This window comes from Hypanus sabinus, chromosome 1 (assembly GCF_030144855.1).
Source record: "Hypanus sabinus isolate sHypSab1 chromosome 1, sHypSab1.hap1, whole genome shotgun sequence".
Taxonomy (NCBI): Eukaryota; Metazoa; Chordata; class Chondrichthyes; order Myliobatiformes; family Dasyatidae; genus Hypanus; species Hypanus sabinus.
In genome coordinates, this window is record NC_082706.1 from 142,556,760 (window position 1) to 142,582,373 (window position 25,614).

Here is a 25,614-nt window from a genome sequence, read left to right on the forward strand (position 1 = left end):
ATCCCCATCTTTCTTTCCCCTCTTTCACCCACTCCATCTGCCCATCATCTACACACTTCTTTCAATGGGTCTCCACCCCTCACTGTTCCCATTTGACCTCCCTACCTCCATTATTTGGTTTCATGCAGTACCTTCCTCTTCTATCAGATTCCACCATTTGCAGTTCTCCATCATCTCCACCTCTCATCTCCCAGCCTCTGTCACCATTTCCACTCTCCCTCCTCAATCTGCCTATCACCCCTCCTCACCTGGATCCATTCATCACCCTCTAGCTTCCCCTTCACCCTCACCTCTTTATACTGACTACCTCCCCTCTATCATTCAAACCAGATAAAGGGTCCCAACTTGAACCATCAACAATCCATTTCCCTTCACAGATGCTGCCTGACCCACTCAGTTCCTCCAGTGATTTGTGTGTTACTTTGAAAAGATTTAAGGATGTGCTGCTCTAAATTTCCCTAAATGAATGCACTAGTCTTATGGAAAGGTTTCCCCGAGTCAAAGGTCTATAAGGAGAAGTTGGGCAGTCTGGGACTTTATTCCTTGGAGTTCGGGAGACTGAGGGATGATCTTATAGAGGTGTACAAAATCATGAGGGGTACAAATAGGATGATTGCAGCACACTAAAAATAATAAAGGAACTCAGCAGGCCAGGCAGCATCTATGAAGAGAAATAAACAGTTGACATTCTGGGCCAAGACCCTTCATCAGGACTGGAAAGGAAGAGGGCAGAAGCCAGAATGAGAAGGTGGGGAAGGGCGAGGATTACATGCTGGCTGCTGATAGGTGGACACCAGGTGATGGGGTGGTGGATGGATAGGCAAGGGGGAATAAAGAAGCTGGGAGGAGATAGGTGGAAAATGTAAAGGGCTGAAGAAGAAGCAATCTAATAGGAGAGGAGAATAGACCATGGAAGTAATGGAGGAGAAGGAGGAGCCAAAGGGAGGCGATATGCAGATGAGGAGAAAGGGTGAGAGGGCAACTAGAATGGGGAATGGAGGAACAGAGAAGGAGGGAGAAATTACAGGAAGGCAGAGAATTTACTCAGTTTTTTTTTCCCCTGGGGATAGGGAATCAAGAACTAGATGGCTTAGGTTTAAGGTGAGAGGGAGGAGATTTAATAGGAACCTGAGGGGTAACTTTTTCACACAGAGGGTGGTTAATAATGTGAAATGAGATGCCGGAAGTCGCAGTTGAGGCAGGTATAGTAACAACATTTAAAAGGCATTTTGGACAGGTACGTAGATAGGAAAGGTTTTGAGGGATAATGGGTCAAATGAGGGCAAATGGGTCTGGCTTAGTTGGACTCCTTGGTTAGCATGGATAAGTTGGGCTATGACTATATGACTCAAAGACTTTACAGGGGGATGTCAGAGAAAGGTCTTCTACATAGAGAGTGGTGGAGGTGTGCAAAACACTGCTGGGGTGATTTAGGGACATTTAAGAGACTCTTAGATAAAAACATGGATGAAAGAAAAATGGGTGGCTGTGTGGGGGGGATGTGTTCGATTGATCCTGGAGTAGGTTAAATGGAGGGCTCAATAGCCTGTATTGTTATGTGTTCTTCTATGTTCAATGCCTCTATCAGCACTGAGTCCCGGGAATCCTGGTGCATGACCAGTCAAAGCAGAGAAGGAGTATTGTGGATGGGATGAAGAACCATAACTGGAGGCATGGACAATCCCATCTGAAGTGATGAACTCCCTCATAAACTACCCAGTCAGTTACCTACTGCCCATTTTTGCAATCTGTGACTCCCACACAAACCTCAGAATCAAGAAAACCAAAAGACTCTGAGATATAGGAGCAGAATTAGTCTGAGTCCGCTCCACCGTTCAATCATAGCTGATTTTTTTCTCAACCCCATTCTCCCACTTACTTCCTATAACCTTTAACCCCCTTAACAATCAAGAACCTCTCAGTCGCTGCCTTAAATTTGCACATTGGCTTGGCCTCCACAGCCCTCCGTGACAATGAATTCCTCAGACCTTCCAACCTTGAGTTGAAGTAATTCCTCATCTCAGTCATAAAGGAACGTCCCTTTACTCTGAGGCTGTGCCCTCAAATCTTCTAGTAATAGAAACATCCTCTCCACGTCCACTCTATTCAGACCTTTCAGTATTCAGAAGGTTTCTATGAGGCCCCTCCCTCCCCTTCTGAACTGAAGAAAGTAAGTAATCCTTGAGCCCAAGGGACCCCTTCATAAAAGAAATGAGAGGCTCTGACTCCTGGGCCAAAACTGCTTCCCACAGTCAGAAGGGCAGAGAGATTGAGGTTCAAGCTGCCAGTCAAACATGTGGGGAAGAGTGTTAGACAGAGGGAGCATCAAATTTGACAGAGTGGTCTTTGCTGCTAACATTTTATAGTCTATCCCCCAATGGTACAACGTTGTTGTGATGTGATTAAATCGAGAATTAACAGCAGTGATCTACTGGGAATCGGTGACAATTATGGAACATGTTGAAATGATTTTGTTTTCTTTATTGGTAGACTGTTGAGCTGTCTACATGCATGAGATAAAAGGATATTTATGCTGATTGTTGACAGTGTCTCTGGAGTGATGGCCCACTGACTGTTTCTTTGATAAAAAGTTGAAAGTTCGGAAAAGTGACAGTTCAATGCAAGAACTTGACACCAACTTAATTATAACAGGAGGGATTGACAACAGCAATGAATGGCAGGTTCTGTCATGCATTAGAAATCAGAGAAGACAGTTCCACCAGGGGTGATCAGATCTAGAGTTAGACCATAAGATAGAGGAGCAGAATTAGGCTATTTAGCCCATCGAGTCTGCTCTGCTATTCACTTAGAGCTGATATTTTTCTAAACCCCATTCTCCTGCCTACTCCTGTAACCTCTAACCCCCTTACCCATCAAAGACCCACAGTATTAAACTCTGCCTCAAATACACCCAGTGACTTGGCCTCCGCATCTCTCTTTTGCAATAAATTCCACAATTTAACCACCCTCTAGCTGTAAAAAATTCCTCCCTATTTCAGTTCTAGAAGGATGCTCCTTTAGCCTGAGGCTGTACCCTCTCTCCCATCGATGAATAGCATAGAAACGTCCCAGAAACAGCAAACACCTCGCAAATGTTAAGCCTTTCATTCCTGGGATCATTCTCATGAAATTCCTCTGGACCCAAAATTGCTCAAAATATCCTAAATGGGTATAGCCAACACCTTATAACATCCCAAAGACATCACACATTCCTTATACATTTATTAATATAAGATAGCTGCTCAGTTAGGTTACAGGGAACATTGAGAATGTGTAACACACTCCCACAGGGAGAGTTGGGATTGTGAAGTGATGTTAGTTTGGGTTCTGGGGCAGAGTCCCACTCAGGTGTCAATAGCTTCCTGGGAAAAATAGAAAAATCAGTGTCTTTAGAATAATAGGCAACTGAAAGACACTGGTGTTCAAAATGAACTTGGCATCCACGTGTACAATCCACTGAAAGTTAACGTAGTTAGAGCGAACAAGTGGTGCGCTGGGATTTGAGTTCTCCAGCACACAAATCCACTTGCTTTAGTCCAAGAGGATTTATGTACCTGAGAAGACAAAATAGTCATTGCCCTGTTGAGAACAGACCTGGGACATCGCATGCGGATTTGGTCTCACTATCTACATAAGAATCATGGACAGGGGATGGAATGGCAATTCTTGAAGTGTGTCACAAAGAGCTCAGCTAGTTGGGGTGTGGTGGCTGTGTGATTAAGAAGACTAGGCCGAACTCCTCACTGGAGTTTAGAAGAATGAACAATGACCTCTTTGAGTTCCTCACAGGCTCGTCAAGGAAATGCAGGATTCCATTTCCTACTGGCTGGGGTGTCTAGAATCAGTAGTCACAGTGTTTGTATAAGGGCTGTTCTTGCCTGACTGGCAGAAGGCAAAGGGAACCTTTTTCTGGTTGAATGTGGATGATTAGTGGTGTTCCACAGGGGTCTGTGTTGGGTCCTCTGCTTTTCACATTGTATGTTAATGATCTGAATGATGGAAGTGATGCATTTGTGGCCAGCTTTGCAGTCAATACAAAGCTGGTGAAGGGGCAGACTGTGTTGAGGAAGCAGAGAATCTGAAAAAGGACTTGGTCAGATTAGGGGAATGGGCAAAAAGGTGGCAGATGGAATACAGTTTAGGAAAATGCATGGTCATGTACTTTGGTAGAAGGAATAAAGGCATAGACTATTTTCTAAACGGGGAGCAAATTCAGAAGTAGGAGTCCTAGTGCAGGATTCCCCAAAGGTTGAGGCATCGGTAAGAAAGACAAATGCAATGTTAGCATTAATTTCCAAAGGACTAGAATATAAAAGCAAGGATGTAATGGTGAGACTGTAAAGGCATTAGACATACCACATTTGGAGTATTGTGAGTAGTCTTGGGCTTCATATCTAAGAAAAGATCTGCTGGCATTCAAAGAGGTCCAGAAGAAGTTTACAAAAAAAATCCTGGGAATGAAAGGGTTAACTTCTAAGGAATGTTTGCTGGCTCTGAGCCTGTACTCACTGGAGTTTAGAAGAATGAGGTGTGGAGCTCACTGAAACCTAGCAAATATTGAAAGGCCTGGATAAAGTGGATGTCGAGAGGATGTTTCCTATAGTGAAAGAGTTTTGGACCAGAGGGCAAAGCCTCAGAATAGAAGTATATCCCTTCAGTACAGAGATGAGGAGGAATTTCTCCAGGGGGTTCATTGCCACAGACGGCTGTGGAGGCCAAGTCATTGGGTATATTTAAAGCAGAGTTTGATAGGTTCTTGATTTGTCAAAGGTTATGGAGAGAAGACAGAAGAATGGGATTAAAAAGGAAAATAAATCTGCCATGATCAGATCACCGAGCAGTCTCGATGGGCTGAATGGCCTAATTCTGCTCCTGAGTCTTATGGTCACCATTCAGGCCAGAGATTTCTGGTGAATCTATGGAAGTTTCTCCCCAAGGTGTGCAGTAACTGAGTGTAACCATGATGGAGACTGGCAGGCATGTCTCAGCTCTAGTAAAGACATGTTAATGGTTAGTGCAGGAGAATGGGGCTGAGATAAAAGATCAGCAATGATCAGTTTAAATGAAGGGGCAAGTTTAAGGGGCTGGAGCGAAATAGGGAGGCATGCTAAGGGTTACGGAGACGGGGAGTGCGTAGAGGATGGAGGGGTTTACAATGATAGTGAAAGGTGTAAGGAGAAGGGTTACAAAGATAGGGAGGGGTGTAGGGATCAGAGGGGCATACAGAAGCAAGGAGGCATATAGAGGCTAAAGGGGGTTACTGAGACATGAAGATGCATCTGGGCCAAAGGGTATAGGAGCCAGGATGATTAGAAGCCAGAAAGTGCCTGAAGCATCAATATTTCCTTGACAACCCCACAAACAAGCTGTTGCAACCTGTCATTCAGTGTGACAACTTGCCTGGCTTTCCGCTTCTCCAAAGGAAAGGAAACAGTTAAAGGATTTACCAGTGCTCCTCCTTGGCCTTTGTCCCAGAAAGCCAGTGATGCCTTGTGACTCTTGTTGGACTTGGCCTGCTCTCAGTGGATGCAAGAACGTAGCGGAAATTGACTAGCTCTTTCTGTTCCCATGACTGCCCTCTGCCCAGACATGGGACTGAGGAATCCCCAACGGCCATATCTGAACATCTCATTGTTCAGACTTCCTATCATTTTCTTCTTGCAGTCCTTTTCCCTGTGTATTAACAGTCTCTGGTTTGTTGTCACTTAATCGGCCAGACAAGGAAATTAGCAAAATCTTCTAGTATTACAGCACAGAAACGGGCCCTTTGGCAAACTAGTCCATCACAACCAAGCTTCACACCTAAAGCTAGTCCCAGTTGCCCATGTTTGGCTCATAACTGTACCTTTCCTGTCCATGGACCTGTTCACATGCCTTTTATGTGTTGTCAAAGTACTTGCCTCAGCTGCTTCTTCTGGCAGCTTGTTCCATTTACTTACCACTCTATAGGTGAAAGGATTGCCCCTCAGTTTCCTATTAAATCTCTCCCCTCTCACCTTAAATGTGTCCCCTCTAGTTCTTGACCCTTATAAGAGTATCCATTATTCTCTTGAGCTCCAATGAAAACAGACCCAACATGCTCAAATTCTCTCCAGAACTTTATCCTTTGAATCCTGGCAACATCCTCATAAATCTCCCTTACACTCTTTCCAGTTTAATGTTATCTTTCCTGTTGCAGAGTGACCAAGACACCAAACACAATATTCCAAATGCAGTCTCATCGATGTTTTCTGTTCAGTGTAAGTGATGTAAATGGTGTCTTTGCAGGCGTGTCCAAGATACAAGCCCCAGGTCTTTTTGTTCTAAACTCCGGGCTCCTAAGGGTCAGAGAGCTCAGCCCCTTTCTAGATGGTCACAGGGCTGGCTGTGTGCATATGAGGAGCGTAGCAGATAGCGTAACGCTTCACAGTGCCAATGATCGGGATTCGGTTCTCACGGCTGTCTTTAAGGAGTTTGTATGTTCTCCTTGTGATCATGTGGGTTTCCTCCAGAAGCTCTGATCTCCTCCCACATTCCAAAGACATATACTTAGTGAAGTTTAGTAAGTTGTGGGCATGCTATGTTGGCATCGGAAGCATAGCGACACTTGCAGGCTGCCCCCAGCACATCTCGGACTGTCTTGGTTGTTGACACAAACAGTGCATTTCATGGTATGTTTTCATACTTTGATATACATGTGACAAATAAAGCTTGTCTAATCCTGTAAAGCCATCCCTGGATGAGAGCTATTGGCCTTCCAAAGGAACCTGGCCTCTACCTGTCGGAATGTTGGATGGAGACTGCTGCTAATGAGGCCATTGGTGGTCTAAAGGATCTTATGCATCTGTTCAGCTGCTTCCCCTGGAATCTAAGCAGAAGCTTTTCTGCAGATATTAAATGCCTGTTCCCTTGAGTCATAACAGGCTGATATTGTCAGTTTTCTGAATATCCTAGTTCCAGGATTATATTGCCCACCTGCCAAATTGCTCTCCCTCCTACCCAGCCAATCTCCACACTCTGCCCTCTATCCATCTATTCTGTTGACTCAGTCTCACCTACTCCCTCTCCACTCTCATCTCCCCGGCCGCCCGGATCTACTCCATACACTTGTTAACCATCCCACATCTCTGAAATCCCTTTGTGGCCCACTCCTTGCTACCTCACTGAGCTCCCCACTGTTCTCCCATGATGGGCTGCAGCTGCTCTTGTGCTGACTCTCAGTCCTATTCACCACCATAACTCTCCTTCTGCTGCGGAGTCTTCTCACAGCCCTCCTCAACTATTCTCCCCATCTCTGCAGTCTCTTGACTCTTCTTCTCCCTCCTCAAAAGTCTTGACATCTCACCCAATACACCATCTGCTGGAGGAACCCAATGGGTCAGGCCACGTCTGTGGAGGGAAATGAGTAGTCAACATTTCATGTCGGGACCTTCCATCTGAAATGACATCAATTTCCCTCCACAGATGCTGCTCGGCTGTCTAGCTGGAAGTCTGTTGCTTCACATTCGAACATTGGCAAAATTGTCGATCCAGTATCGACAGGGTGGTAGGTGATGGTGGAGGATTGTTTTTATCATCCTAAATTCCCCTAGCTGGTTGTTTGTGGCTCCAGGTTCCAACATCTGCTGTCCCTTATATTTTGATTGACATTGCTCCCAATATGTGAAGAATTGCTTGTTCAACGCTGTGGACTGACCAGGGTTTGTACGGCTGTTTTGATACATGTATTACTGATGAAGACATCTGTAATTGCCCCTGAACAACTTAAGTCAGCACAATGGCCCAGCAACTAGAATTGACACTTCATGGTTCCAGAGAACCAAGCGGTGCTGGTGCTGTCTGCGTGGAGTTAATCCATTTTCCCTAAGTAGCTGATTCAGTTTCCTCTCATATCCCCGAAATGAACAGGCTGGAAGAATTCTCTGCATTTCTGGTGGTCCCATTACAGGAAGGACAAAGAGGCTTTGGAGAGGGTGTAAAATGCTGCCTGGATGAGAGGACACGAGAGGGTGGATAAACTTGGGTAGAATTCTCTGGAGCAGTGGAGGCTCAGCTGAGGCTTGATTGAAGTTTATAAAACTGAGGCAGAAACAGGGTAAGCAATCATCCTGCACTCTTCTGTGTTCTTTCTTCTACATTGGTTGCTTGCTGTAAATTGCCCCCAGGTGTGAGTAGGACACGCAGGGAGTAATCAGGTAATTAGTGTGGCTTTCTGAAGAGAAGATCCTGCCTGACCAATTTATTTGACTGAATTTTTTCAAGAGGTAACAGAATGTTCTGTTAGTAGGCAGTGTGGTTTATGTAGTCTGTGTGGACTTAGTGAGGCCTTTAACAGGGTCCCACGTGGAAGAATGGCCCAAGAGATTTGAGTCCATGGGATCCTAGTCAAATTAAATCCAATATTGACAAGGTGATGGGTGATGGTGGACGCCTGTGGCCAGCGGTGCACCACAGGAATCAGTGCTGGGACACTTACTGTTTATTATACACATTAACAAATTGGACATGAGTATAGGAGATGTAATTCATAAATTGCAGAGGGCATGAAATTAGTGACATTGTTGAAAGTGGGAGGCAAGTCTTAGACTACAGAATGATATTGATCAGTTGGTAAAATGGCGGATGAAATTTAATCCTGATAAATGCAATGTCATGGCTAAGTAGTGATGGTTATAACATCATGGCCTTTGGCCCGTAACGTTTGTGCTGCACAAAACAGCAAGTTAAATTAATCCCTTCTGCCTGCTTACACATGACCCATATCCCTGCATTCCCTGTGTCTGTCTCATCACTATCGTATCTGCTTCCACTGCCAGCAACTGTCCTAGGAATGAGCATATAGTGGGCCAGACTTGAGGGGCTGAATAGCCTCCAGTGTTAACTTTTGTTGATTTCTACTTGTGATGCAGAACGATAAAACCAAATATACTTCTTGTCAAGTAACAAGAATTATTGTGTATTCCCTAACCCAGTTATTGAAGCAGATTAAGATCACCTGATGGCATCAGAAAGGAGAGAGAGGAAAAGAGCAGAATCTTTCTCCGTTATTTGTATTCCTTTCTCGACACAGCTCTGCTCTAATCCCCATCGAGTTGTACAGAACAATTGCGAAGTATTGACAATGCAGGCAGACCATGAATTTCAACGCAGTACAAGCACTACACCATGGTGTTGTACTCTCCGTCTGCCCTTGGCTGATCCTGCCACCTCTTCCCTGATCCTCACATCTCCAGACTAGGGTGTCTGCTACTGATAACTCTCTCACTCACTTTTGTGATCAATGCAGCAGCAACTTGTGTTTACACAGTTCCTGTGGATGCTGCAGTGCATTCCAGCAGTGTTGCTAAATAAAATGAGTGGAGTTTCAGGTGGTAGATGAAGTGCCGTTGTGGATGGTGTCGAGCTTCTGGTATATTGTCGAAGCTCAGCTACCAGAGAAGTGTTTCTGTGGTAGAAGGCAAGCTCGGTCTGACCTTTATCCAAGGCTGTTTCCCGTCACAGTGATCCTGTTCACTGGTTCCCAGCTCCATTAATCCAGTTTCAGTCCTGATCGCCAGTCCTCCATGTGGAGTTTGCACATTCTCCCTGTGACCGTATTCATTTCCCCAAGTGCCCTGGTTTCCTCCCACACCCCAAAGATACATGGATTTCTGGGTTAATTAGCCACTATAAACTGCCCCCAGGTACGAATAACGGGTAAAATCTGGGGGGAATAAAATGGGATTAGTGTATGAGCCTTGTAAGTGTTTGTTTGATGATGGGCATGAACTCAGTGGGATAAACAACCTGTTTCTGTGCTCACTGACTCACCCCAGCCGAGGTGATAGGAGGGTTGTAAGAAAGAGGTAGAAAACCAACAAGATTTCAGGAAGGGCTTCCAGTGAAGGTTTATTGGAGCCTTTGCCACTCACAGCAGAGCGATGGAGATCAGGAAGAGCCTGTGACTGAGCACTCTTTAAATCTTCCTGATCTCAAAGGGCTATTGGAAGAGAAGAGAGAGGTTACCAAAAGACCATAACACATAGAAGCAGAATTAGGCTGCTCAGTCCATCGATTCTACTCTGCCATTCAGTTATGGCTGATTTATTATCCCCCTCAATCCTATGTTCCTGCCTTTCCCCCATAACCTTTGATGCCCTGACTAAGAACCTATTAACCTCCGCTTTAAATGTACCAAATGACTTGGCCTCCACAGATTCATCACCCTCTAGCTAAAGAAATTCCTCCTCTTCTCAGTTCTAAAGGAATGTCCCTTCATTCTGAGACCTTTCAATATTTGGCAGTTTTCAATGAATTCCCCCTCATTTTTTTTAAACTCCAGCAAGAACAAGCTCAGAGCCATCAAAGGTTCCTCATATGTTAACCTTTTCATTTCTGGGATCATTCCCGTTAACCTCCTCTGGATCCTCTCCAACGCCAGTACATCCTTTCTCAGATGTGGAGCCCAGAACTACTCACAATACTCTAAATGCAGTTTGACCAATGTCTCATAAATCCTCAGCATTACATCCTTTTCTTATATTCTAGTCCTCTTTAATGAATGCTAACATTGCTGTCCTTCCTACCAACCAGCTTGATATGGAGGGGGGTTGTATGGCTATCCTGGATATCTAGACCAACAGGCTGGTTACAGGTGAAGGGCCAGGTTGCGTCTCTCTCCTGATTCTATGCTCTGGTGTAACGTGACTTGTAGGAGAGCGGGTTGTAAATGCTCTGGACCGTACAGACTGCTGCTGTCTCTATATTTTTTAAAGCTGACAGACTAATGCTGCACAGCTAATTCTGTCAAGAAAAACAAAATATACTCTGTGTATTTCCTGACAGCGAGCACCATGTACCGTTAGCTCTGTCAGAGTTTCAGTCTAAAGAATTCCTGAGTGTTTGAAGGCAGTGGGAGAGATTGTATGGTCTTACCCTGACCTTTTGGCCAATTTAACAGGGAAAGTTTAGGGCAAAAGAAAACCAGAATTGATATGAAAATTATATGACCAGAGGCAATATTGGACCGGTTTATTATTGTTGCATTTACTGAGATAGAATGAAAAACTTTTGTGTGGCAGTCAGACAAATTATTCCATACATACCTGCCTCAAGGTAATACAAAAGAAATGGGAATGTAATATATACTGTTACAGTTACAGGGAAGGTTTGGTGCAGTTAAACATATAAAGTGCATGGGCTGCGATGAGGTAGATTGAGAGATCAAGAAGTAATCTTTTAGCATATGGGGGAGTGTGATTAGAGTGAGATAGACACTGTCCTTGACCCTGGTGGTACGTGCTTTCAGAGTTTTCTACTGCCTGATGGGAGGGTGGAGAAGAGAGAATGTCTGGGGTGGGTGAGCCTTTGATTATGCTGGCTGCTTTACTGAGGCAGTGAGAAATGTAGATAGAGGGGAAGATGCTTTCCATGATGTACTGAGCCAAGTCCACAACTCTCTGTAGTTTCTTATGGTCACAGGCTGAGCACAGGCATAGCAAGCCATGATGCACAAGGCTGGAATGCTTTCTATATCTGTAAAAATTGGTGAGGATCATCAGGGACATGCTAAATTCTGATTAGAGACACTGGTAAGCTTTCTTAGCCATAGTGGTAGGACCAGGACAAATTGTTGGTGAAACTTACACCTTGTCCACATCCAATCAACATATTTTGCTGCCTCATTTAGGAAAGAGAAAAGAGTTTAATTAGAAAGATGACAATATAAGAAGCAGGATAAGGGTTAGACACTCAGATTCTTGAACCTGCTCCATTGTTCACCAGGAATGCAACCACTCTGGGCTTGGTCTCAGCTCTATCTCTCTCCTTATTCCTTGTAATCCCCAGCTCCCCATGGACATGTAAGTTCCCCACAACCTTGACCACATTCCATGACTCCATCTGCACAAGTCTCCCAGGGAGAAAATGCCAATTCTACCTCTTCTTCTCCATCTGAAAAGAGCGACCCCTTTGCACTAAAACTCTGCCTCTTTGGCCTACATCACTTCACTAGGGAAAACATTCCCTTACTCTCCTCCTGCAGAATCTTGGAAGGTTTAATAAAATCAGTTTTCAATTGTCTAAACTCCAATAAGTGTGCACCAAGCTGCATTTGTGGGGGATAGGAATAGTCAAAGTTTCGGGTTGAAACCCTGCATCGAAAAGGTCAGCAGTTCCCTTGCCCTCATCAGTTGCTGCTTAACCTGCTGAGTTCCTCCTGCATTTTGGTTTTGGCCTCAAGTTCCAGCATCTGTAGTCTCCTGTGTCTGCGCTGGGTCCCTCTGCCCTGTGCAGCTTCCCCCAGTCCACACCAACTCCCTCCACCTATCTAATCTACAGCTGCATGGACTGAGGTTACAGTGGAGGAGCCCTCCACAACATACTGAGTGCCACAAGGGGAATTAACCTGACTTGGACCAAAATTAGAGGAATGCCAAATATTCACAAACATTTGAAGGAAGGTGCAACCTTATGTCAACAATTAAGCCTGTGGTGAGCAGGTCTGCTTATTTCAAAATCTTGCTTTAACATTTACAATGACTGCCTGTGTTTAAAAGACTTGTATACTGACAGCTTTTCAAATGTAATATCAAAAACAGTTTGAACATTTACAGACAGGGAACAAAATGGGAAATATGAGACAAAAGAATGATTTTGTAACTGATCTGCAATCCAATGCTATCAGGCCATTTTTAGTATTGGTATTGGCTTATTATATTATTGAAGTACAGTACATATATATCACCATATACAGATCCATTTTCTTACAGGCATATTCAATAAATCTATAATAGAATAATAACCATAGTAGAATTAGTGAAAGACCTCACCAAACTAAGCATTCAACCAGTGTGTAAAATACAACAAATTATGCAAATATAAAAAAGAAATAATAATATATAAATAATCTATAAATGTCAAGAACATGAGATGAAGAGTCCTTGAAGGTGAGTCCGTAGTTTGTGGGAACATTTCAATGATGGAGCAAGTGAAGATGAGTGAAGTTATCCCCTTTGGCTCAAGAGCCTGATGGCAGAGGGGTAATAACTGTTCCTGAGCCTGGTGGTGTGAGTCCTGAGGCTCCTGTACTTTCTTCCTGATGGCGGTAGTGAGAAGAGAGCACGACCTGGGTGGTGGGGGTCCTTGATGACGGATGCTGCTTTCCTGCAATAATACTTCATGGTCAACAGGTGCAATTTCATAACAAAGTAGATTGTGAGGCCAAGAGTGCATCTTATCAAGAGTCTGATAACAGCAGGACAGAAGCTGTCCTTGAGCCTGGTGCTTTCAGGCATTTGTATCTTCTGTCCGATGGAAGAGGGGAGAGGAGAGGATGTTCAAGGCAGCCGGGGTGTTGGCTGATGCTGGCTGCTTTAAAGAGGCAGTGAAAAGTATAGAGGGAGTCCAGAGAGGGGAGGCTGGTTTTCATGATTTTGATTTTATTTAGCGATGCAGTGCGGAGAAGGCCTTTCCAGCCTTCGAGCCCTGCTGACCTAGAAACCCCACAACCCCAATTAATCATAACTTAATCAGGGACAATTTACAATGACCAGTTAACCTAGCTGGTACCTCTTTGGACTGTGGAAGGAAACCAGAACACCCCAGGGAAAACCCGTGCATTCTGTGGGAAGGACGTATGAGACGCCTTACAGAACAGACTGGGCCAGGATTGAAATCTGATCTCCAGAATGCGCCAAGCTATAACAGCGTCACACTAACTGCTACCATACCGTGAGTGATGCTCCAAGCTATGTCCACAACTCTTTGCAGAGTTCTCTGAGAGTCTCAAAGCCCAAAGCATCATCACTCGATTTCATTCACTCCCTCTCAGCTCCAAATGTTCAACTGAGTCCTGGGGTTCTGTAGCATTTAGGTGAGAGAATTTCAATTTGCCACTTCCCTTTTGTGACGCAGAGCTTGGGAAAGCTATCAGTATGTGCTGTGGCTCGAATAGGGAGTTCACCCCGCAGGGTAGATAAAGGAGAACAGGTAGATGTTGTGTACTTGGATTCCATCAATGTAAGAACAACAACCTTTCCATCAATGTTTGCAAAACTATAAAGGCTGATTATTGACCTCAGGAAGTTCGGTGGACGGAGCACACACCCATTTGTATCAATCACACTGAAATGGAGATGGTTGTGAGCTTCCAGTTCCGAAGATGTTCAAGCAAATAGATGCTGTGGCTAACATGGGAGGGGTAGTACTGCGTGAGTGTCACACTGTGGGAGGGACAGTACTGAGGGGCGGGGGTTACACTGTGGGGGGCAGTACTGAGGAAGTGTCACACTGTGGGAGGGGCAGTACTGAGAGGGGTTACACTGTGGGGGGCAGTACTTAGGGAGTGTCACACTGGGAGGGACAGTACTGAGGGAGTGTCACTGTGGGAAGGACAGTACTGAGGGGGGTTACACTGTGGGGGGGGCAGTACTGAGGGGGGTTACACTGTGGGGGGGCAGTACTGAGGGAGTGTCACACTGTGGGAGGGGCAGTACTGGGGGGGTTACACTGTGGGGGGCAGTACTTAGGGAGTGTCACACTGGGAGGGACAGTATTGAGGGAGTGTCACTGTGGGAAGGACAGTACTGAGGGGGGTTACACTGTGGGGGGGCAGTACTGAGGGGGGTTACACTGTGGGTGGCAGTACTTAGGGAGTGTCACACTGGGAGGGACAGTATTGAGGGAGGGTCACACTGTGGGGGGGCAGTACTGAGGGGGGTTACACTGTGGGGGGCAGTACTAATGGAGTGTCACACTGTGGGGGACAGTACTCAGGGAGTGTCACACTCTGGGAGGGACATTATTGAGGGAGTGTCACACTGTGGGGGGGCAGTACTGAGGGGGGTTACACTATGGGGGGCAGTACTGAGGGAGTGTCACACTGTGGGGGGCAGTATTGAGGGAGTGTCACACAGTGGTGAGGTGGTACTGAGGGAGAGTCACACAGTGGGAGGGGCAGTACTGAGGGAGAGTCACACTGAGTAGGGCAGTACTGAGGGAGTGTCATACTGTGGGAGGGGCAGTACTGAGGGAGTGTCACACTGTGGGGGGCAGTACTGAGGGGGGTTACACTGTGGGGGGCAGTACTAAAGGAGTGTCACTCTCTGGGAGGGACAGTATTGAGGGAGAGTCACACTGTGGGTGATGCATTACTGAGGGAGAGTCACACTGGGGGAGGGGCAGTAGAGGGGATGTCTCACCATGTGGAAGGGGTGATGCTGAGGGAGAACATGGCTGAGATTTGTCATTTGTGAACAGGCCTTTGGCAGCTGAGGTGAAGAGAACTTGGAAAACTGACACTGAGATCCAGAGGTGTTCTACACAGTTTCTGTTCGAAGTAGCCCTAGGCCAGATTTTAATCTCCTGCCCTGTTTGCATTCTTTATGCTGTGGTTTTATTTTACCTCTTGACTGTAAGACCCTCCCTCCCACATCATCCTCCACACCTCACTGTCATTTCAATCTTACTTTCAGTATGTGATTTTTCTCCCTAAACTTGTCACTGTTTGTGATGAGTATCATCAATAAGTCTGCAGTCTGAGGACACTGATAATTGCTTCCAGTCTCATTTGAGGAGGGTGGGTAATAGGGAGGCAACAGCAGAGACATCTTCCTTCAGAAAGCTGTCACGGGTTGATAAGGAAATTTGAACAGATTTAATTTCTGATCCTCGGACCGTGTGGAGTGAGAATGAAATGATGCTATCTGTTCAATTTGGCGAGTACGTTGTGAATACTGGTGGTGGGGCTGCTGGACGTGTGTGGGATGGCACAGTGCAGGAGAGTTCTCTGCAGAGCCTGTGATTTAAAGGAAATCAAGTCAGACATCAGGAGCTGCCTACAAGCACCAGTTCCTTTCTGCAACAGCTTTGATGTGCTACTTTAATAGGATCACTATGTGAACCCATCACACATTTTATAATCAATAGGCATCATAGTCATCAGTGCTTTGTTGTTGAAAGCTCTTTGCAGACAAAGCAGTCTTGTGTCAGCTCTGTTTTTGCTTAGCAAAGATTCTTCACATATATTTAACCTGAAATCATTGGGGTTGGGCAAGCAGGAACTTTATCTCTTGGAGCAAAGGAGAATGAGGGGTGACCTTTAAAGAGGTGTAAAAAATATGATGGGATAGATAGGATTAATGTACTTAGTCTTTTTCCCAAGGACAGGGAACTAAAAACAACTTCTTCCCCTGTACTGTGGTCCATGAACACTACCACGTTATTCCTGCTTCTTTTTGTTCTATTTATTCATCTTGTAATTTATACTAATTTTATGTCTTTTCATTGTACCGCTGCCACAGAACTGCAGATTTCAAGTCATGTAGGATATTGATAACAAACCTGATTCTGAGTCTGATTCTAGGTGGCATAGGTTAAAGGTGAGAGGGGAAAGACTTAAAGGGGATCTGAGGGGTAACTTCTGTCACCCAGAGGGTGGTGCATTTAGGGAACAAGCTGCTTGAGAAAGTGGTTGAGGATGGTACGTTCACAGCATTTTGAAGACACTCGGGCAGGTACATTAGAGGGAAACGGGCCAAACATGGGCATGGACAAGACGAGTTGGACTAGAGGCCCTGGTTCTGCGTCATGTTACTTTATTATTCTGGGTAGCTTTCAATGTTTTAATTATTCTTTCCACAAGTTGGTCTGTGGTAGGAACTAGCTGACCAACTGTCAATCAAACGGAACTTAATCATTAAGGACATGATTTTAAAATGTTCTGTCACTCATCTGACCAACTCTCAGCGTTTTAGAAACTTCTTCCTCTCTGCCATCAGATTTGTAAGTGGTCAATGAATCCATAAATCAAAATCAAAATCTTCGGTGTGGATTATTTTGGTGGTGAGAGCTACTAACTGACACAAAAAATAACCCCGCGATTCACTGAGTGGCCTGCTGGCCAATGAGCAGACGTCTGTATTCACAGTGTTCTCCATTTCTCCCCCAGAGGAAGGCCTGAGCCACGAGTGCAAGCTGTGCAGCCAGACCTTTGATTCTCCTGCCAAGCTCCAGTGTCACCTCATTGAACACAGCTTCGAAGGCATGGGGGGCACCTTTAAATGCCCCGTCTGCTTCACAGGTAGGGGCTCTGGGCTCAGCAAGGGGGCATGGGGGAAAGGAGTACCAGGAAGGGGAGGGTTTGTGGGCTTTGTACTTTCTCCCTGCGACTATGTGGGTCTCCCTTGGGTGCTCTGGTTTCCACCCACATTCAAAGGTGGGTGGGTTGGTTAATTAGCCCTCGTGTAAGCTGGTGGCAAATGATTGGTGGGGGGGGGGGAAGAGAAGGAAGTGCATGGATCCGGGGACAGGGTTAGGAATGTGATTGATGGGATAATTCTCTGGGAGAAGGCATGGGCCCTATAACTCAGTCCAGCTCCCAATCCCTCCACATCTCTGTAAGGCCTTCCTGCCCTTACACCTGTCCCTGACTCTGTAACCCTCTCCAGCCCCTACATCCATGGCTCTCTGGAACACTCTCCACCCCTCCCTGTGTCTATAAACATCTCCAACCCCCACAACCCTCCCTGACTCTGTAAATCCCCTCTGGTCCCTACACACCTCCCTGTCTCCCTGCACACCTCCCTGTCTCCCTGCACACCTCCCTGTCTCCCTACACACCTCCCTGTCTCTGTAAACATCTCCAACACACACACACACCACACTCTCTCTCTCTCTCTCTCTCTCTCTCTCTCTCTCTCTCTCCCTCCCTCTCCCTCTCCCTCTCCCTCTCTCTCTCTCTCTCTCTCTCTCTTCCCCCCTCTCTCCCTCTCTCTCCCTCTCCCTCTCCCTCTCCCTCTCCCTCTCCCTCTCCCTCTCCCTCTCCCTCTCCCTGAAGGTGTCTAGTTTAGCTATCGGTACAGTCTGGCTCAGTGGGTTGAGAAAGGAGTTGGTGTCACAAACTGAGCTCGGAAAGAACTTGTGATGCTAACTTCAATAAAATTCTGGTGGGGAGATTAATGATGCCCACAGCCATCTTTTGCTGCAAATGGGAGGTGCTCCAAACCCCAACTGGAGCAGTGGCACTCATAGAAACATAGAAAATAGGTGCAGGGGTAGGCCATTCGGCCCTTCGAGCCTGCACCGCCATTCAGTATGATCATGGCTGATCATCCAACTCAGAACCCTGTACCTGCTTTCTCTCCATACCCCCGGTCCCTTTAGCCACATGTGCCATATCTAACTTCCTCTTAAATATAGCCAATGAACTGGCCTCAACTGTTTCCTGTGGCAGAGAATTACACAGATTCACCACTCTCTGTGTGAAGAAGTTTTTCCTCATCTCGGTCCTAAGAGGCTTCCCCTTTATCCTTAAACTGTGACCCCTCGTTCTGGTTCTTCCCAACATTGCAAACAATCTTCCTGCATCTAGCCTGTTCAATCCCTTTAGAATTATATATGTTTTAATAAGATTCCCCCTCAATCTTCTAAATTCCAGTGAGTATAAGCCTAGTCGATCCAGTCTTTCTTCATATGAAAGTCCTGCCATCCCAGGAAACATTCTGGTGAATCTTCTTTGTACTCCCTCTATGGCAAGAATGTCTTTCCTCAGATTAGGGGACCAAAACTGCACACAATGCTCTAGGTGCGGTCTCACCAAGGCCTTGTACAACTGCAGTAGAACCTCCCTGCTCCTGTACTCAAATCCTTTTGCTATGAATGCCAACATACCATTTGCCTTTTTCACCGCCTGCTGTACCTGCATGCCCACCTTCAATGACTGATGTACAATGACACCCAGGTCTCGTTGCACCTCCCCTTTTCCTAATCGGCCACCATTCAGATAATAATCTGTTTTCCTGTTCTTGCAACCAAAGTGGATAACCTCACATTTATCCACATTAAATTGCATCTGCCATGAATTTTCCCCCCTCACCTAACCTATCCAAATCACCCTGCATCCTCTTAGCATCCTCCTCACAGCTAACACCGCCACCCAGCTTCGTGTCATCTGCAAACTTGGAGCTGCTGCATTTAATTCCCTCGTCTAAATCGTCAATATATATTGTAAACAACTGGGTTCCCAGCACTGAGCCTTGCGGTACCCCACTAGTCACTGCCTGCCATTCTGAAAAGGTCCCGTTTACTCCCACTCTTTGCTTCCTGTATGCCAACCAATTCTCTATCCACATCAATACCATACCCCCAATACTGTGTGCGTTAAGTTTGCACACTAATCTCCTGTGTGGGACCTTGTCAAAAGTCTTTTGAAAATCTAAATATACCACATCCACTGGCTCTCCGCTATCCACTCTACTAGTTACATCTTCAAAAAATTCTATAAGATTCGTCAGACATGATTTTCCTTTCACAAATCCATGCTGACTTTGTCCGATGATTTCACCTCTTTCCAAATGTGCTGTTATCACATCTTTGATAACTGACTCTAGCATTTTCCCCACCACCGATGTCAGACTAACCGGTCTATAATTCCCCGGTTTCTCTCTCCCTCCTTTTTTTAAAAAGTGGGGTTACATTAGCCACCCTCCAATCCTCAGGAACTAATCCAGAATCAAAGGATTTTTGAAAAATTATCACTAATGCATCCACTATTTCTTGGGCTACTTCATTAAGCACTCTGGGATGCAGACCATCTGGCCCTGGGGATTTATCTGCCTTTAATCCTTTCAATTTACCTAACACCACTTCCCTACTAACACGTATTTCCCTCAGTTCCTCCATCTCACTAGACCCTCGGTCCCTTACTATTTCCAGAAGATTATTTATGTCCTCCTTAGTGAAGATAGAACCAAAGTAGTTATTCAATTGGTCTGCCATGTCTTTGTTCCCTATGATCAATTCACCTGTTTCTGACTGTAAAGGACCTACATTTGTCTTGACCAATCTTCTTCTTTTTGAGTATCTATAAAAGCTTTTACAATCAGTTTTTATGTTCCCTGCCAGCTTTCTCTCATAGTCTTTCTTCCCTTTCCTAATTAAGCCCTTTGTCCTCCTCTGCTGGTCTCTGAATTTCTCCCAGTCCTCAGGTGTGCCGCTTTTTTTTTTGCTAATTTATATGTTTCCTCTTTGGACTTGATACTATCCCTAATTCCCCTTGTCAGCCACGGGTGCACTACCTTCCCTAGTTTATTCTTTTGCCAAACTGGGATGAACAATTCTTGTAGTTCATCCATGCGATCTTTAAATGCTTGCCATTGCATATCCACCGTCAACCCTTTAAGTATCATTTGCCAGTCTATCTTAGCTAATTCACATCTCATACTTTCAAAGTTACCCTTCTTAAGTTCAGAACCTTTGTTTCTGAATTAACTATGTCACTCTCCATCTTAATGAAGAATTCCACCATATTAAGGTCACTCTTACCCAAGGGGCCTCGCACGACAAGATTGCTAACTAGCCCTTCCTCATTGCTCAATGCCCAATCTAGAATGGCCTGCTCTCTAGTTGGTTCCTCGACATGTTGGTTCAAAAAACCATTCCGCATACATTCCAAGAAATCCTCTTCCTCAGCACCCTTACCAATTTGGTTCACCCAATCTATATGTAAATTGAAGTCACCCATTATAACTACTGTTCCTTTATTGCACGCATTTCTAATTTCCTGTTTAATGCCATCCCCAACCTCACTACTACTGTTAGGTGGCCTGTACACAACTCCCACCAGCGTTTTCTGCCCCTTAGTGTTATGCAGCTCTACCCATATCGATTCCACATCCTCCAGGCTAATGTCCTTCCTTTCTATTGTGTTAATCTCCTCTCTAACCAGCAATGCTACCCCACCTCCTTTTCTTTCCTGTCTATCCCTCCTGAATATTGAATATCCCTGGATGTTGAGCTCCCATCCTTGGTCACCCTGGAGCCATGTCTCTGTGATCCCAACTATATCATATTCATTCATAACTATCTGCACATTCAATTCATCCACCTTGTTACAGATGCTCCTCGCATTGACACACAAAGCCTTCAGGCTTGTTTTTACAACGCTCTTAGCCCTTATACAATTATGTTGAAAAGTGGCTCTGTTTGCTTTTTGCCCTGGATTTGCCTGCCTGCCACTTTTCTAGATACCCTGACTCCATGAAAGTATGGCTCTGAACTTGTACTCAGGTCGATGCTTACAGCTTGTGGTCTGGTTTAGATTACATGAGACCACTCCACCCATCAAATCTGTACTAGGTCAGTGTAGGAACAACACAGCCATTCTTACTCCTCATCCTCTCCTCACTCCCGGCAAATCTTTTCCTTTCAAATACTCACCCAGTGCCCTTCCCAACACTTCCATAGCCTCTAAAGCACCAACCTCATCGACTCTCTCAAGTTTTCAGACAATTAATTTATCTCTATTCACCTTTTCTATACCTTTTATGGTTTAAATACCTCTGTTAGATCTCCTCACCACCTTCTCTGTTTCAAAGAGAACCATCCTGGTTTCTGCAGAGTACCCACACACTCAAATCCTTCATGATGAAGAAATAGCCAATGGAGTTTAAGCCAAGTATATGTCAAGTGTTGTGCTTTGGGAGGCCAAATGTCATGAGAAAGCAGACGGCAAATGGCAGGACCCTGATGTACAGAAGGCTCTTGGGGACCATACCGTCCTGAAAGTGGAAACACAAGAAGGCAGCGTGGTAAAACAGGCTCGCAGCATGCTTGTTTTGATTGGTTGGGCTCTGAGTATCAGAGAGAAGAAGTCATGTTTCAGTTGCATAAAAAATTGTTTAATCCAAATTGCAGAGTTTTGGTTAGCCCATCCCAGGAGGCTTTGCAGGGGTTGCAGGACAGGTTCATCAGGATGCTGCCTGGATTTGAGAGTATTAACTACAGGCAGGGGTTGGACAAGCTTGGGTTGTTTTCTCTGAAGTGTCAGAGGCTGAGGGAAGACCTGAGAGAAATTCGTAATATGATGAGAGATATAGACAGGGTGGGCAGACAGAATCTTTTTCCCAGGGTGGAAATATCAGACATTAGAGGGCTCATGTTTAAGCTGAGAGGGAGAAAATTTAAAGGAGATATGTGGGCTGTGTTTTTTGCACAGAGGGTGACAGGTACCTGGAATGCTGGAAGCAGATAGAATAGTGGCATTTAAAAGTCATTTCGACAAACACATGAACAGACAGGGAGTGATGGATCATGCATAGGCAGATGGAGTTTGTTGGGTTGGCATCAGGGTCAGCACAGACAGTGGGCTGAAGGACCTGTGCCTGTACACTTTATGATCTATATCCTAACCCAGCCATCTCTGCAACCCTATGTGTGTGATATACAGTAAACAGAGTGCGCCACCTAATCAACTGGGGTCTTTGAAAAAAATGTGCATGCCTTTTCCAGTTCAGGTGCTCTACTTGTTCTATGTTCCATGTTCTTTGTTCTATGTGCTGTGCTCTGTGTTCTGTGTTCTATGTGCTGTGCTCTATGTTCTGTGTTCTGTGTTCCATGTGCTGTGTGTTGTGCTCTATGTTCCATGTTCTGTGTGCTGTGCTCTGTGTTCCATGTTCTGTGTTCTATGTGCTGTGTTCTACGTGCTGTGCTCTATGTTCTGTGTGCTGTGTTCTACATGCTGTGCTCTATGTTCTGTGTGCTGTTCCCTATGTTCTGTGTTCTTTGTTCTGTGTGCTGTGCTCTATGTTCTGTGTTCTGTGTTCTATGTGCTGTGCTCTATGTTCTGTGTTCTGTGTTCCGTGTGCTGTGCTCTATGTTCTGTGTTCTGTGTTCCGTGTGCTGTGCTCTATGTTCTGTGTGCTGTTCACTATGTTCTGTGTTCTGTGTTCTATGTTCTGTGTGCTGTGCTCTATGTTCTGTGTGCTGTGTTCTACGTGCTGTGCTCTATGTTCTGTGTGCTGTTCCCTATGTTCTGTGTTCTTTGTTCTGTGTGCTGTGCTCTATGTTCTGTGTTCTGTGTTCTATGTGCTGTGCTCTATGTTCTGTGTTCTGTGTTCCGTGTGCTGTGCTCTATGTTCTGTGTTCTGTGTTCCGTGTGCTGTGCTCTATGTTCTGTGTGCTGTTCACTATGTTCTGTGTTCTGTGTTCTATGTTCTGTGTTCTGTGTTCTATGTGCTGTGCTCTATGTTCTGTGTTCTGTGTTCCGTGTGCTGTGCTCTATGTTCTGTGTGCTGTTCACTATGTTCTGTGTTCTGTGTTCTATGTTCTGTGTGCTGTGCTCTGTGTTCCATGTTCTGTGTTCTATGTGCTGTGTTCTACGTGCTGAGCTCTATGTTCTGTGTTCTGTGTGCTGTGTTCTACGTGCTGTGCTCTATGTTCTGTGTTCTATGTTCCGTGTTCCGTGTTCTGTGTGCTGTGCTGTATGTTCTGTGTGATTTATGTTCTGTGTTCTGTATTCTATGTACCAATTTTTATTTACACTTTATGCTGCTTCAGAATGACTTCGCTAGCTGTAAGGAGTCCTGTTTTTTCACTAGAAGATGGAAGGTGCTATAGAAATGCAGGTGGTATAATCCTGAATGAAATTTTAAAAATCTGCATTTGCCAGTGATTTTCGCCCACCAGCCCCATCCCCAGTCCATCAGTTTTTGCCCGATTCACATAGAGCTGTGAAGTGGGAAGGGATGGGGATGGGGGCTCCCTGCCACGTATCTCCAGCTGGTGGAAGTCTGACCAGCAGAGTGGAGATTCTGTCAGAACATCTCCCTGTTCCCCCGGACTGAATATCCCGCTAATGAGGAGAGCGGAGGCGATGGAGGGCGATGGAGGGCAGAAAGAAGGGGAAGATCCCATGGCACGAGCCCCGCGGAAGACCCCTGGCCTGGACAGCTCGCCTTTGACAGCAAGCCATGCAGCACTGATGGTTTCAATTTTAATGACTACGAGCAAGGCCTCAGTAAAGTGAAGAGATGTTTACCAGAGAGACACGCCATTAATAATTGAACAGTTTATGCCACAGGCAGTGTTTGGGTTGGGAAAAGAGATTTTTTGAAGGATATTTGGTGCACTGTGACCTACAAAGGTAGAACACACTGAATCATTACTAAAAGACGGATGAGGCTTATTGGAGGAGGGGAGACCAAACAGCAAAATTAAACATTAATTAAAGGCCCAGCCTCCAGAAAAGCATTGGAAGAATAGGAATTCTGGATCTTTTGAAAGCTGATAAATAACTTATAAATATTTTTAAAAATTGCTAATTGGTTTGTTATTGTCACCTGTTTCAAGGTACAGTGGAAACCCTGTCTTGCATACATTTCACACTGAACATTCCATTACAGCAGTGCATTGAGATAGTATAAGCAAAAGCAATAGCAGAATGTTAGAGAAACTGCAGTGCAGGTAGACAGTGAGAGGTCACAATGAGGTAAACTTTGAGGTCAAGATTCTAGCATAGCTCCCTGCTCACCCAGCTATTTTCAGCTGAGAGAGGATGAGGCTACATTGAAGTGTGTGAGTTAATTCCTATTCCCAAGAAACTTCATGGAATTAGAGACAAACTACCCCTGCTGGGATCTTCAGAGTCCTGGAGTCATACAGACAGAAGCAGGCCCTTGGCCTAACTGGTTCACATCAACCAAGATGCCCACCTAAGCTAGACCAATTGGGTCCATATACCTCTAAACTTTTCCTATCCTTGTACCTGTTCAGGTGCATTTTAAGTATAGTTTTTGCCATGGAATCATTTTTGTTTAATTTACTGTACATTTTCCTTGTGAATGCTGCTTATCTGATGCTATGCCTTTGTGCTGCTACAAGGAAGTTTTTCATTACACCTGTGCATACATGGACCTGTGTATTTTGACTTTCACTCAGATACATGCATCTATTCAAATGTCCTTTAAATATTGCTAATGTTACTGCCTCATCTGCCTTCTCTGGCAGCTTATTCCTTATATGGACTACCTTTTGGGTGGAAAAGTTGTCCCTCATGTTCCTACTAAATCTCTCCTCGCTCACCTTAAACCTGTGCCCCCTTGTTCTCAATTCCCCAAACCAGGAAAAAAGATGGTGTGCATTCCCCCTTTCTTTGCCCCTCATGATTTGTTATATTTTTGTATAATCACATCCAAGGAATAAAATCTTAACCTGTCCAACCACTCCCTATAAATCGAGTACTGGTAGCATTCTGGTAAATCTCATGGTAGGACTCTTCCCAGCTTCATGGCATTTTCCTGTAGTAGGATGGTCAAAACTGAACATATTGTTCAGTTTATGTGCACGTGTGTGTGAATGCAAGTGGGTGTATGAACATGTGTGAGTGATGTGAGCATGCAGTGTATGTATATACATGTGTGTGTTCTGTCTGTGTGCCTGTATTTGATTAGTGTTAGCACGTGTGAGGGTGTATACTTGTCCATGACTGAAACTATGTTTGTTGAAACTGAGTATGTACAGTATGTGACTGCGTCTGCTGTGTGTGTGTATATGTGTGTGTTTGTAGTTGTGCATTTGTATTTTTATGTGAGTGTATTTGTCCTTGTGTGTGTGTGTGTATATTTCTGTGTGCCCCTTACATGAACACATCCTCTCCACCGGATTCATCAGCCACTCTCACTGTCCTCTCTCTGCAGCCTTTGTCCAGGCAAACAAGTTACAGCAACACATCTTCTCTGCCCACGGACAAGAAGACAAAATATACGACTGCTCGCAGTGCCCACAGAAATTCTTCTTCCAAACAGAGTTGCAGGTAAGCCTGTCTAACTGTGCTTCACTCACGACAGAGCCGGTGTGGGTCATCCATCCCTGCTCTTGCAG

General features: G+C 45.1%; 1 protein-coding gene across 15 annotated transcripts in view; it reads left to right on the forward strand.

Moving 5' to 3' along the window:
• The window catches only part of LOC132398296 (zinc finger protein 521), a 475,733-nt gene that overhangs the window by 396,243 nt on the left and 53,876 nt on the right, over positions 1–25,614 (forward strand). For 13 of the 15 annotated variants that reach the window (XM_059977555.1, XM_059977589.1, XM_059977516.1 and 10 more), the window contains 2 exons: positions 16,907–17,038; positions 25,431–25,546. In XM_059977555.1, the coding sequence (XP_059833538.1) occupies positions 16,907–17,038; positions 25,431–25,546 (248 nt within the window). Of the gene's footprint in view, positions 1–16,906; positions 17,039–25,430; positions 25,547–25,614 lie in introns of those variants that run through there. The other 2 variants (XR_009513618.1, XR_009513619.1) reach the window with 2 other exon arrangements.